The sequence below is a fragment of the Lactuca virosa genome, chromosome 8 (genome assembly GCF_052849685.1).
Source record: "Lactuca virosa cultivar CGN04683 chromosome 8, Lactuca_virosa_CGN04683_v6, whole genome shotgun sequence".
Taxonomy (NCBI): Eukaryota; Viridiplantae; Streptophyta; class Magnoliopsida; order Asterales; family Asteraceae; genus Lactuca; species Lactuca virosa.
The window spans coordinates 303,155,083-303,169,759 of NC_136433.1; the positions used below are offsets into that span (position 1 = coordinate 303,155,083).

The 14,677-nt window shown below is 32.8% G+C and overlaps 1 protein-coding gene across 6 annotated transcripts; it reads left to right on the forward strand.

Annotated features, from left to right (window-relative positions):
- Positions 1-1,359: 1,359 nt before the first annotated feature.
- LOC145132399 (LEAF RUST 10 DISEASE-RESISTANCE LOCUS RECEPTOR-LIKE PROTEIN KINASE-like 1.2) lies at positions 1,360-14,392 on the forward strand. Of its 6 annotated transcripts, none has more exons than XM_079067165.1 (4): positions 1,360-2,304; positions 6,658-6,999; positions 11,923-12,228; positions 13,319-14,392. In XM_079067165.1, the coding sequence occupies exons 1-4, from the start codon at positions 1,524-1,526 to the stop codon at positions 14,239-14,241; spliced, it is 2,352 nt and encodes a 783-aa protein (XP_078923291.1). In that variant the 5' UTR covers positions 1,360-1,523; the 3' UTR covers positions 14,242-14,392. The 6 variants fall into 6 exon arrangements, with proteins under 6 accessions (XP_078923291.1, XP_078923293.1, XP_078923292.1 ...); XM_079067166.1 differs by lacking the exon at positions 1,360-2,304 and adding an exon at positions 4,855-5,662; XM_079067167.1 differs by lacking the exon at positions 6,658-6,999 and having other exon boundaries at positions 1,362-2,304.
- Positions 14,393-14,677: the final 285 nt, after the last annotated feature.

Consider the following 14,677-nt stretch of genomic DNA (forward strand, 5'->3'; position numbering starts at 1 on the left):
CCGTTTCCATGCGACAAAAGGCCGAGTATCATCGCCACGATGTTGGGGTTAGTGTGGCTACTTATGTGACTGAATGTCTTGCATGATATATGCATGTTTCCATATGTGTGTATTTGAGATTGACTTACCGTGCTGATGCTTACACTTGTTTCTTTTCTTGCATTGGTACATGATATATGCATGTTTCCATATGTGTGTATTTGAGATTGACTTACCGTGTTGATGCTTTCACCTTGCATTGGTACATGTAGTACGGTTGATGTCTTGGTGAGGATGAAAACTTTTTGGGTAGCTTTATCTTAGATGTTATATTAGCGATGATACCATCTTAGATATGTCTCGAGTTTTCTTATACTTTTGGTTTTTGCAAACTTATACTTTGGTGTGGTTTGTTTTTTTTTTTTTTTAAAGATTTTTAAGTAACGTTGGTGATGTTTTCAAATAAACTAAAAATAAGACTTTTGTTGCATTATCTTGTTAAAATGTGTTTTAAAATTATATATATATATATATATATATATATATATATATATATATATATATATATATATATATATATATATATATATATATATAACGGCGTTACACCGCATCCCCAAATTGGGTAAAAAATGTATGGTAACGAAGAAGATGGTTCGAAAAGAACCAAAATTTCTAAGACAAGTTATACTTCATCAGATGCACATTTTGGGTTTGATTTGAATGAAGAGGATGAACTTGAAGAGGTAGTTCGCCCAATGGGTCGAGATAAGATGAAAAATAGAGGGTTTTCGCCTTTCGGCGAATACATCAGGAATCAAAAGCGGAAATGATATTCAAAAGATAGCTAGTAGTTTCAAAATTTATAATTTGAATTTCAAAAACCGTTTGAATTTTGAAAATGAGAATTTGGAGGAGAAAAGAATGCTCGAGGTGAAGCAAAGATCGCAAAAAAAAAAGTCACGACATGAAATTTTTAACAAAAAACATCGATTATGTCATTGGAAAAAAGTTTGATATGTTTTTAAGGACTAGAGCGGAAATCATGAAAAAATATTACGACTAGTCTTATTTTGCATCGTTTTAATTTAATATCGTTTTTAGCTATGTAATCGTTTTTAATAAAATTAATGGAATATTTCTTTTTTTTATTAATATAAATATATATATTTTAAATATTTATATAATTAATAGATTACATTAAAAAATGAAAAATATATAGTATATGGTAAAGTGTGGTACAGGGAAAAATAAAAAGAAAAATAATATGGAGGTGATATATTACCACACCCACTGGTCTTCTCATTGACTAAAAATAATAAATTGACAATTTTAGAACAAATATAACCACGCAAACCACATGAACCAAAAACTCCAGAAAGTGTGCATCATTTTTCAGTAGACGGATCAAATTTGTGGAAACTCTCTCTAAAAGTAAAAGCCTAGTCTTGTATGAAATTTACGAGAAACCCGCAAATCTTAGATTTTATCTTGTGTTATAAATACAATCGAGTGTTTTATAGTTGTTCAACATTCCAAAAACCATGTCGGACCTTCTCCTCTCTCTTTCCATTTCTCTCTTCCTCTCCCCCCTTTTCTTCATCTCAATTGATGCTCAATCCAGTAACTCAACTTACCCCAACTGCCCTTCATACAACTGCGGGAACATCAATATCAGCTACCCTTTTTGGAGGATCGGCAGTGAAACCTCCACCCAGTTCTGCGGTTACCCTGGTTTTGGAATCAATTGCTCTAACGACGGTGATCAACGGGATATTCCAACTATTAATTTGGGAAACGATTCTTACTATATCCAAAATATAATTTACGGAAGAAGAAGTATCGTCCTCATAGACTACGACGTTTTTACTGCCGTTGGCCCAGCCCTCGATTGCCCAAGGGTGGACCATAATATTTCCATCGAAAGCTTGCCTTTCAATATCTCGGATCAGAACGTTAACATAAGCATTCACTTTAATTGTAACGGAGTTCCTCCTTTTTCTCATGAAATACCGTGTCTGAGTTCCCGGACTAATAAGTCGTGCGTTAATAGTGTGCATTCCGAGCCGGCGAATTTCAATTGGGATGAGTACTCATGCGATGACGATGTTATTGTAACAACGGTGTTGGATGTATTTCCTTCAACAAATGGGGTGGGGATAGAGTTCAGCAAAGCATTGAGGGGAGGATTCGAGCTAAGATGGTGGGAAATAGAGGATTGCGAAATGTGTGAAAATTCCGATGGCCGGTGCGGTTACAATAATGATACAAGAGAGTTCATGTGTTTTTGCTCCAGCGGTACGACCACGAAGGGTGACTGTAAAGGTACGTTCACTAAAACTACGCGATTCAAATTGAATCCCACATTTACCTCTGTTTAGGCAAAAATTACTAGCTTTCGGAAGCTTAGAAATAGTCAAATGAGAACATTAGCTAACGTGGATGACTTAAACAAGTCGTGCTATAGTCAACACGTCTTGAAAAGTCAAAAAACTGAAAAAATAAAACTTTTACTTGCTAAAAATGATATTCTTTATTCTTAAACATAAATTTTGTTCTCAATTTTTTTTTGAAACGTTAACATCTAAGCTTATATATGTATATGTAATTTAATTATAGTATTAACTGATGATAACCATCAGTATCGGTTCTATTACCAATTTACCATCTCGTAAGAAACGGACCAAACATTATATAAGTCTAACTAACTACCATAACGAGAAAATTTTATTAATAAGCGTCAAAATCTCGTTTTCAATCAATTTATAATAAATATAATATTCAATTTTAATTGAATAGTCAATAATACAAAAAGTCAAAACTAGCAGGAACATATTCTCAAAACTAGCAGCCACACATTCTTCATTTGGATCCCTCTCTCCCAGATGCGTGTTCGTTGAGACCCAATGATTCGATTAGCAATTCTACGTTTAACTACACTTTATTTAGTTGCTTTCCAGATTTATAAAGTGTTTTTCTAACAATTCATAAAGTTTAATCGTATTTTTTATACAAAGTAAAAACTTATAACCTTCTTTATGTAGTTATATCCTTAGACTCTCCGGTATGCATACCATGAAATGGGTCATGGTCTAGGTGGCCACAAACATGGTGAGTGCACACCATCCCGGGCCCTGGTTGTTCTTAGGGAATAGGGATTCATTCCCTCCCAATCCATTGAATCCACTGTCACATCATTTTTCTATTTTATTTTTATTCATTTTTTTCCAACCCACAATACACGGAAACCATATCTTTTTGAACTCACTCAACTCATTCAATTAAAAAAAATACAAAACAATCAATGTAAAATCTTAATTAGCAATAGAGTTTCCACCGGTACCACTCCCGTTTCAGCGGGTTGTTTAATTGGTTTCACTAACCCACTTCATCATCTCTCTTTACTCTCTCTCTCTCTCACTTTCTTTTATACCATGTGTTTTAAAAATTGTACCTTTGTTGTTTTGTATTTTTTTTAATTGAGTGAGTTGAGAAATATAGGATTTCTGTGTGTTGTGGGTTGGGAAAGATGAAGAAATAAAAGAGACAAAAATTGATGTGCCAGTGGGTTCAGTGGGTTGGGAGAGAATGACTCCCTCCTCCCTTAGTGGTCGTGGTGAATTATTGTCCATACCACGGATACGCCACCTCCAATCAAATTCTTTTTCTCTCTAACTTTTTCTACCTCTCTCTACAATAATATATATATATATATATATATATATATATATATATAAATTAAAAAATAAGAGATATATAGTGTTAGGTATCTCATAGGTTTAGTGGTTGAATGTGGTGATGAGGTGACATCCAACACTATAATGGTTAGTGGTGGGTATAACGGATGACCGTAGCCTAACATTTTTTAGGCTAAAACAGGGAGAAAACCTGCTAAAACCGGTAACACTGATGGTTTTTTTTGAACATTTTGGAAACATTGATTGTATAATTAATTGTATAATGTACATATAAAAGCTTTAGTGATGTTTTTTTTAATAAAATTAGAACTTTATTCCTAATTTTCATGATGTTTTTTGAACCTAACTGAAACTTTATTATGTTCCAAAGAAAAGTCGTTTACATTGAATGTTGTATGTTCAGATTTGAGGGAGATATTTCATGCCTTCTGAGATCCACCTACAATATAGGATAAAAGGCTAAAATCAATGATTTTAGCTTTTATAAAAAGAAAGTTAAAGTCTTGAGCAGTTGAACACCTTTAATGCTAGAGAAATTAAATATCATCTTACATTTTATTCATACTTATCTTCTTACCTAATCAAATGTTGACATGTTTCATATTTAATGACACATTTAATGAAATTGATAATATTTTAGTCCACTTGTCACTATTTAATGTGGATAGGAGTATAGTAGAACTAAAATGTAGGAGGATATTTAATTTCTGTTCATGCTAATGTCTTGAACCGAAGAAAAAACTGCAAATTTTGATCTAAATTACCATTATTGATAGTTAAAATGTTGGTTAAGGTTATTAAAAAACACAGAAAAACATCATCAACTTATCAAATTGTGAACAACATGACATAAGAAAAAAATGGTTACTCATATTCACAGCCCATAAGTAGGATAAAATGTTAGATGTAAATCCATCTCTCATGTGAAAATAAATAATTTTATTTGTGTCGGAAAAAAAATTATAAACTTAATCACTGAACAACTTGAGCCTCCTTAAGTAGACGAAACACACTTGTATAAGCTTTCATTAAAAGCATGTTACTAAATTAACAGAAAAATTGATTTTTAATGTCAATTAGCACTATAAAAATATAAAGTTATTGAAAACCCCCCAAAAAAAAAAAATTAACGCAACAATACAAACTTCAACATGTGTTATAAATAGAATCCAGTGTTTGTAGTCGTTGTTTCAAGTTTAACATTCCAAAAACCATGTCTTGCCTTCTCCACTCGCTTTCCCTCTCTCTCCTCCTCCTCATCCTCTTCCCCTTCTTGTTCTTCATCTCCATGGCCGCTCAATCTAATGATACGCGTTACCCCAGCTGCTTTTCATACAATTGCGCAAACATCACAATCAGTTACCCTTTTTGGAGGCTCGACAGTGAAACCCCTACCCAGTTCTGCGGTTATGAAGGTTTTGGGATCAATTGCTCCAACAATGTTCCAATTGTTTACTTCGGAAGCGATTCTTATTATATCCCTAACATAAACTACGAATCTAAGAGTATTGTCCTTGTGGACTACGACGTTTCTCCCGTCGTCCCCGACGTCGTCTGCCCGAGGGTACGCCATAACATTGATTGGGGAGATTTGCCTTTCAATTTCTGGGGGCAAAACGTTAACCTAAGTTTTCATTTTAATTGCACTGGAGTACCTGATTTTGCAAGAGAAATAGCGTGTTTGAGTAACCCTACTAATAAGTCGTGCGTTAATAGTTTGAATTTCGAGCCGGAGAATTTCAATTGGACGGTGTACTCTTGCGATGACGCGGTGGTAACGACGGTGTTGGATGTATTCAGTTCAGCAATGGCGCTGGAGACGGAGTTCAGTAGAGCCTTAAGACAAGGATTTGAGGCAAAATGGGGGAGGACGGAGGACTGCGAAAAGTGTGAGGAGTCCGGTGGGCGCTGCGGTCATAATAACAGTACGACGGAGCTCATGTGTTTTTGTTCCGGTGGTGCGATCACTATGGGTCATTGTAAAGGTACCTTCGTTGAAACTCCTGGCTTCATGTTAAATTACACATCTACCCCTATTAAAAAAGCAAGCACATAGAAATAGTCAATGACCACATTATCAGCCGTGGTAAAATTTCAATGGATGATATGCACAAAATATAATTTGTTTATATTATATCTAGCTAGTTGATAACACTAGTCGTTCTACCGACTATATACATAGATAAAATTTTGTATATTTTGATGCTGAAATTAAACTTAGTATTTATATCTTCCAAATTACAATATTTATTATATAATCAAGGGAAAAATAGAACATAATTATATAAATAAATTTAACTTTAATCATAAATTAATACTCATTCTAATATGTTATAATTACATAAGTAGTTTCTCATTTCAATTTTCAAACAATTTATCGTAAACTTCAAATTGAATAGTCAACTATCCGAAAAGTCAAAACTAGCAGCTAAACGTTCTTTCATTCCTAGTCTCTGTCTCCATGGAAATTTCAAGCTATCACACTTCTATTGACCATCCATACCTTCAATTCATCTGCTCAATTTCCATCTTCATTTCAAACTCTACATCTTGACGATGATGTTTCCTTTACTCATCATCTTCATTCTATTCCCAATTCTTTCTCTCGCAAACATCCAACAATTTAACGAATGTTCAACCACGTTATACACTTGTGGTCAGGCGATCACATATATAAGCTATCCCTTTTGGGGAAACGGTCGTCCTTCTTACTGTGGACTCGAGAGATTCGAACTTACTTGCAGAGAAGACAACATCACCACTCTCCAAATCAACACCACAACGTTCCGTGTTGGTCGAATCGATCAAAACAATACTAAACTCACCCTCGCCCTTGATGATCTCTGGGAAGGTGATCAAACTAATGCTTGTTTGTTGAGACCGAATGAATCGATTGACCTTACCACGTTTGGCTACACTTTTTTTAGTTACGTTCCCGTTGGATCTCTTTTTCTAAGTGTATACTTTTCGTGTCTGGAAGATGTGGTTAGGTCGATTCCGAATAGGAACAGGTTTAATTGTTCCGGTGATGAAGATGGGAGAGTTAGTTTCATTGGGAATCGATCGATTGCTGTAGGGGATGGATGTGAGCGTGTGATTGGAGTGCCGGTTTTGAGGTCGGCGTTTGAGGATTTTAACCGGAGTGAAACGATGCCGTTGCAGGAGTTGTTGTGGATGGGTTTTCAGATGGAATACAGGGTGGACGGCGGCGGAATTTGCTCCCGGTGTCAGACCTCCGGTGGGTCGTGTTGGTCCAATTTGAATTCCTCCACCCCTTCTTGCATTTGTCCCGATGGTGTTTCCCGCTTGTTATGCGACTCAGGTTTGTCGCTCGCTCAAATTTCTTTTGATTATTTCTATAGAATTTTAGGAGTTCTTGAAAAAGATGATAAAAATTAGTAATCTTTAAAATAAATTAGTATAAGAAAAACTAAGATAATATCTGGTTTTGAATCGAGATGTCACACAATCAAAAGATAATTCCTGGATTCAAATGTCATTTGTATACTCTCACTTTTTTTTATAAATAAATAACATAAAGCACCTACAAATTAACTACAATCGCAATAAGAATTGACTAGCAGTATATCACCTGACTCATGTAAAGAGTTAATAGCTTATAGCTCACTAGTTACTTTCATAATAAATGTGTGTATATATAAGAAAAACTTAAAATTAATAATGTTTTATGAAGAACAAAAATAAATATGATTGCGACAAGAACAAAATACTACAAAATTTCCCAGCTCCATGTGCAACCTCTCCACACTTCACTTCACTTCACATGCGTATTGCTTGTTTTTATATTCTACCTATAATTTTCAAGCTAATTTTCAATTATATAAATAAAAAGGGCATTCTAGGCTTCTAGCTAATAAACTAGATATTGAGAGCTTAGGATATTTTGACGTATCGCAACTATTGCTCCTCTCATAGGGTATGATATTGTTTATTTTCATTTTGCATTAAAGAGATATTGATAGCTAAGGCTATTTTGAGGTGTCACAACTAGTTAATAAACTAGTTTATTTTTCAATTCTTTTTTATTGGTATATTTGGCAAACCAAAAACTCGTTTTTCAAATATTTAAATCCGAACCTTACACTCAAACCGATGGGTTTAGTCTGTCAGTTTTTCAGTTTTTCTAGAGAACCAAGTTTGCCTTGTATAAGACATGAAGGGGGCATATGTTTCATATGGGATTCAAAATAAAATGAGTCATGTCAAAGGTGAGATTCGAACCTGGTAACATACCTTTTGCGTCCAACGCCTTAACAATCTACACACCTTCCTACTTGTATTTAATCTTCACAACACTAAAATATAATACGTGTGTGTATATATATATATATATATATATATATATATATATATATATATATATATATATATATATATATATATATATATATATATATATATATATATATATATATAGGTTCTATGGAAAACAAAAAACCCTAAAAATCATAAAAATGACTTTTTTTTGAATTTTTTTTATAAAAAATCGCAGCTTTTTATTAAAACTCGCTGAAAAAAAAAATAAAAAATCATTTTTTTTATAAAAAAAAAAAAAAATTTCAAATTTTTTTTCAACGAATTTCTTTAAAAACCTGCGATTTTTTCATAAAAAATGTCAAAAAAAAAGTTTTGTGATCTCTAGGTATTTTTTTTATGCATTTTTATGATTTTTGGGGTTTATTAGGGTTTTTTTTGTTTTCCAAATAAACATTCCCTATATATATATATATATATATATATATATATATATATATATATATATTTCATAATTCGGTTCGGTTTTATCGGTTTATAAATATATACTAAAACCGAAACCGCACTCGTTATTCAGGATTTTAATAAACTCAAACCCAAATCGTTGGTTTCTATTTCGGTTTGGGTTTTGTCTGTTTTTCGGTTTCCGAGTTTGGTTTTGCTCACCCTATTTAGAATAACTTTTCAACTAGCTTATTAAGCTTTTTTTTTTAACAATTATCCATATATACCTTTTATTAATTATAATTTGTCATATTCAACGCTAATATGAAATTTTAAGGGCCTATTTTTACTTTACTCATAAGGCCTTCAAAATCTATGGACAGGTGTGGAGATACTCATACTTATTTGAAAGATATCTTGTACCTAGTGTTTCATCAACATACCACACTAGAGGACTAACATAATAAGACCAATAACGTGAAATGTTGCATTAAGTGTTATGTCTAAATAATAATATGTATATATACTCATACTTATTTGAAAGATATCTTGTACCTAGTGTTTCATCAACATACCACACTAGAGGACTAACATAATAAGACCAATAACGTGAAATGTTGCATTAAGTGTTATGTCTAAATAATAATATGTATATATATTTTTTAGACCGAAGACTAATTTGGTAAGGTTGATTTGACGTGACTAAATAAAGATTTAAAATTGTTAAATATTCAACTAAACTTGTTATACGAGAAATTACATGTTTAAAAAATCAATATACCAACGACATTTCCGTTGACTCATTCAAATTTTATAATGATACCATTTTATATTTTGAAAGTAATTGCAAGGAAAAGTAAAGATGTGAACTATTATTTGATAAGTGAAAGATTGAATGGGTCACAGCCTAAGCGTGGTTTGTGCCTCATAGTCTTTAGGTCAACTTCGAAAAATATGTCTCGATTTACTTGATTTTGTAATTATATGTTTATCTTTTTGTTTCATTTTCTTTTTCCTATAATTTCATACCAATTTCAAAACACTACTATTAAAGTAAGTGTACATATTTTAAGAATAAACGTAAATAAATCTACTTTAGGTTAATTTGAACTTTATGCGGTGTACTTTTTATTTCTTTTGTCATATTAAGCTACATGTTTTCTTGTCTGTTTTAATAATAAAATAAAATTATATTGTTAAAGCAAATATTTCAAACTGAAAAATTGTTTTAAAATAAAATAGTTACTTTAAGCAATTAACTCTATCTTTTATGTACAAGGACGTATTTATTTTGAGTACTTTTTAATATCATTTTTAAAACCACAAAGTTTTTTTTTTTTTTTTTTTTTTAATTGTATAGGACCAAGTGCCAAGGAAGACTTATAAAATACTTAAATAAATTTATTATTGTTAGTGGCTCCTAAATATATTTTTTAACGTAAGCACCAAGAAAGACTTATAAAACACTTAAATAATTTTATTATTGTTAGTGGCTCCTAAATATATTTAACGTAAGCACTAGGGGAAGACTTCTAAAACACGTAAATAATTTTGTCTATGGATTAAATATCAGTTTGTAAAATGACTATATAGTTACCAAAGATACTACCTTTGAATTTGGTATTTGAAACCCCAAATACTTTTTAATTGGAATGAATAGATGTTAAATAAAGAAATGAACGTGTCTCCAGTTAAGTGGTCGTGAATGATGACTTTTTGAGCAATATTCCCATACAAAATCAAAAGGTAATTTAAATATAATTAAGACTTAATTATTTTAATAGAAATTATGGATAAAATTGTCAGCATTTTGTCCTTAAATAGAATTTGCCATGTTGTTAGGGTTATTGAAAAAATATAAAGGAGACAAGGATATAGTAGTCATTTTTGATGGACCTCATCATAGATAGTTCAAAATTTAAAGACAAGAATGTAACAAATTCTATTCTAATGAAGAAAGCTGATTTTTTTACAATTATATAGAAAATAGTAAAATTAATATTTAAACAAAGTTATTTGAGAAAGGTAAATAAGTTAGAAGCGCGTGAGATCGCTTTCGTCTACGCGTCATAATTTTGTTTTCCCGCAATGTGAAGGCGTGGACATATAAGTCTCTCCCCTAAATCAACCCTACAACCACAAGCAGGGTTAAATACAAGCTTTCGGTTCAAACAAGGATTTATGGACCCATTCCTCTACCCTTCAAGTCAACATTTACCAACCCCAAACTTACACGTGTCACCAAAATAGTACACCTATTTATTTGAGTTATAAATTTATTATAAGTTTTTTTTTAAGACTTGTATAATCCTAGTAAATCTATATTTTTGTGTGAACATTCATGGATGGAATTGGTTGATGGCACCTTTGTAATATACATGATATTTTGGTTTTTAAAATAACTTAAGATACGAATTCTAAGTTATTAATTTTTAGATTCTAAAATAAGAAATAATCAAATAAGAATCTTATAAATATATACATTATTTCCTAGTTATTTATTAATTAATTACACTATCTCTTGACTTTTTTTCAAACTTTTCATCATGATTAGAACCAAAACAAAAGCATCATATTCTATTATTCTATTATTCTATATCCAACCAAAGACTTTACTCACAAGGATCCAAACCAAAACGAAGACCTTAAATCTTTACACTTCCCTCCCAAATTCACACTTTCTCTTTACTTCTTCTCCTTCGTTTCCAATTTCACCCAAAAATGGATCTTCATTTCTTCATCTTCTTCAATAAACTTTTCTTCATTCTCACAATTTTTACTTACTTTAATCTTCAATCTCTATCCCTTTCCTCCAATTCGACATCTTGTTTGCCACAAAACTGTGGAAACGGACCAAATATAACCTTCCCCTTTTTTATCCCTCAACTACAAGAACCCGATTGTGGGTCCCGTGGATTTAATATCACCTGCAAAAACAAAAACCCAGTCCTCACAATCTCCAACGATGATTATATCATAAAAGACATATTTTATTCCAATAGTTCATTCCTTCTTGTAAGCTCGAAGGCTTTTAGCGACACCAATAAGTGCCCAATTCCGCTAAGAAACTTTAGCACCAATGGAAGCCCCTTCAACTATAGCTCTCTCACAATCGATCTACACTTTTATTACAATTGTAGTCTTCCCTATTCAGAGAGGACATATACAATTGATTGTGATACTAATAGCAGTCGATTTTCGTCTTTTGCTGTCTTCCACCCCGAAATTTTGAGGAAAAACAATTATTCGATAAATTCGTGTCAAAGTTTAGTTCATGTACCCGTGCATACCGATGGCATGAATGAGTTGTTGTATGAAAATTATACCGATGTTTTAAGAAAAGGTTTTATGTTGGAGTGGCAGTGTAGTAATTGTGAGAAAAACGGTAAATCATCTTTTAATCTTTTTCACTACTAAATTGATTTTCTAGTAATGTTTTTTTGAATTTGTTGTGGTATTGAAATGTTCATGTGCGTAGTTAACTTTAAAGCATGTTAAGAAACGACTGATTTTCTGATGTTTTCAGGTAAGGGGGTAAACTGGAAGCTGAAACTTGCTTTTGGTATTGTTGGAAGTGTATTTGGGATTTTTATGATGGGTGTCATTTGGTATGTTTGGCGAAGACGCAACAACAAGAAGAAGAAACGTTATTTTGGTTCGTCTTATATGTCACGAAACATTTCTTCGTATCCATCATCAACAACGGATCCTGAGAAGAATGACACCTACCATGGAGTCCAAATTTTTAAGTATAGAGAGCTTGAAAAGGCCACAAATTATTTCGATTCCAAGAAGGAACTTGGAGATGGTGGTTTTGGCACGGTATACCACGGTATGCATATTAATTACAATTAAATTGAAAAATAGCAACCTACTTTCATTGATTAGTTGCTTATAGCATCCTAGTTTATGTTCTTATTATGGCCTTGCACTTTTTAAAAGTCTACCTAGTATGTTACTTTAATTCAGTAGATTTTTGAAGTACAATGCCTTAATAAGACAATAAATGGAAGTATGTTGCTATCTTCATTGCATTTAGCCTTATACTTTATACCAAGTTTTCCAAGTTGAAATCTACGTTAGGGAAATCTTAAATTACAATTTATGTGTTACATAATGGTTTTAAAGCAAGAAATAGCAAAGTACTTTCATTAATTGTACTTTAAAATTTCTATTACACCATTGTATCATTAAAAATGTAGCCCATTTTAATAATTTCATCCAAACTCAGAAACACGAATTTCCACTGCTATAATTGGCTAGATTTTTCTAAGTATGTTATCATAAGGAAATTGACAGTAGTTAGGTATAAGTGGATAGATTTTTAAAAGTAAAGAGTTGTAATAAAATAAAATAATTGAAAGTAGAATGCTATAGTCAGGTAATTTTCAAGCATAGTGTCTAAAACTCTATTTAGGAAACTAATCAAGACTACAATTTTGTAATCGAAAGATTTGAATGTAAGATACTATAATAAACAAGTGAATGAAACTATATTGTCATTTCTTACATTTAGCTTCATAGTCTAGGGCTAAGTGAAAAAAAATAGCAAGGTACTTTCATTCATTTGTTTACTATAATGTTCTGCTTACATTTCTATTGAATATTATCACTATATCTTTAAAATATATCAAACTATAACAATAGTGTCCAAATATAAAACATAATTCTAGATTTTTCAAAGTAGAATAACCAAATAAGAAAAATCAAAAGTGGACTGTTGTAATATTGTAGAGTTTTCAATTTAGATCATTTTACCAAGAAAATGTTTATAATCCAATCCTAAATATTCGAAATAAATTGCTACAATAGATAAATAAAGGAATCCTTACATGTAGCCCAATTGTTTATATTTATTCCAAAATTTCCTGAAATCGAAATCTTTGTTTCAGAAAATCTTAAAAGTTATCTTTAAATTACAGGGAAACTCAAAGATGGGCGTGAAGTAGCCGTGAAACGCCTATACGAAAACAACTACAAACGCGTGGAGCAGTTCATGAACGAAGTAGGAATCCTCGCTCATCTCCGCCACCGCAACCTCGTCTCCCTCTACGGTTGCACCACCCATCACAGCCGTGAGCTCCTCCTTGTCTACGATTACATCCCCAACGGCACGGTGGCTGACCACCTCCACGGCGAAAAATCCAAACCCGGTTCACTCCCATGGATCACCAGAATAAAAATCGCCACCGAAACCGCTAGCGCCCTGGTCTACCTCCACGCCTCCGACGTCGTCCACCGAGACGTTAAAACAAACAATATTTTATTAGACAACAGTTTTAGCGTAAAAGTCGCCGATTTTGGTTTATCCCGCCTTTTTCCGACCGACGTTACACACGTCTCCACCGCGCCACAAGGAACTCCGGGATACGTCGACCCTGAGTATCACGAGTGCTACCAGTTGACCAGTAAAAGCGACGTTTATAGCTTCGGCGTCGTTTTGATTGAACTTATATCGTCTAAACCGGCGGTGGATATCACGAGGCACAGACATGAGATTAACCTATCGAATATGGCTTTGAATAAGATCCGAAATGATGCACTCGGTGAGCTTGTGGATCCGAGTCTAGGGTTTGAGACGGATTACGAGGTCAGGAAGATGATTAATGCGGTGGCGGAATTGGCTTTCCGGTGTTTGCAAAACGAGAGGGATTGCCGGCCGTCGATGGAGGAGGTGTTGAAGGGTTTGAATAGTATACAGAATGGGGGATACGTGAAGGAGAAGGATGAGGATCTTGTTTTGGATGATGATGGTTTGTCGTTGAAGGAATATTCGCAAACGATGTCGCCGGATTCCGTCGCGATTGCTTGGAGCACCTCCACGATCTCCACTTCCGGTGGGTAATTTGGGCCTTGGGGTTATGTCTCTGTTGGGTTTTAGAAGTTGGATTATGGAATATTTATAGAATATTACGTCTGATAATGGGCTTACACATGTTTTTACTACACTTTGGTGTCTTTTTTTTATAAAAGATCATGTATATACCTTTTTGCCATTACTCATTCATTTATTATTTGGGATTTACAGACAAAAATTTTTTCTCATTTTGACAGGGTCTATTTGAAAGATCTTATTTTGTGTTAAAAACTTCTAGTTTTTGTATCCAAGTTCAACCCTAATCTCTTTTTATAGCAAATTCTCTACCTTAATCTCGGAAATTATTATGGGAAAATGAAGATAAAGTGGTGTTTGTTGTCTATCTAAAATTAAATTTGACAACCTTTATTTTGATATATGAGAAACTGATTTATTTATTTATTATTATTTTTTGTAGTAATGT

Coding starts and splice junctions, on each gene's coding strand:
- LOC145132399 (XM_079067165.1), top strand. CDS start 1,524: ATGTCGGACCTTCTCCTCTCTCTTTCCATTTCTCTCTTCCTCTCCCCC. Junction 7,000..11,922: donor CCGCTTGTTATGCGACTCAG/GTTTGTCGCTCG, acceptor TGATGTTTTCAG/GTAAGGGGGTAAACTGGAAG. Junction 12,229..13,318: donor TTTTGGCACGGTATACCACG/GTATGCATATTA, acceptor TTTAAATTACAG/GGAAACTCAAAGATGGGCGT.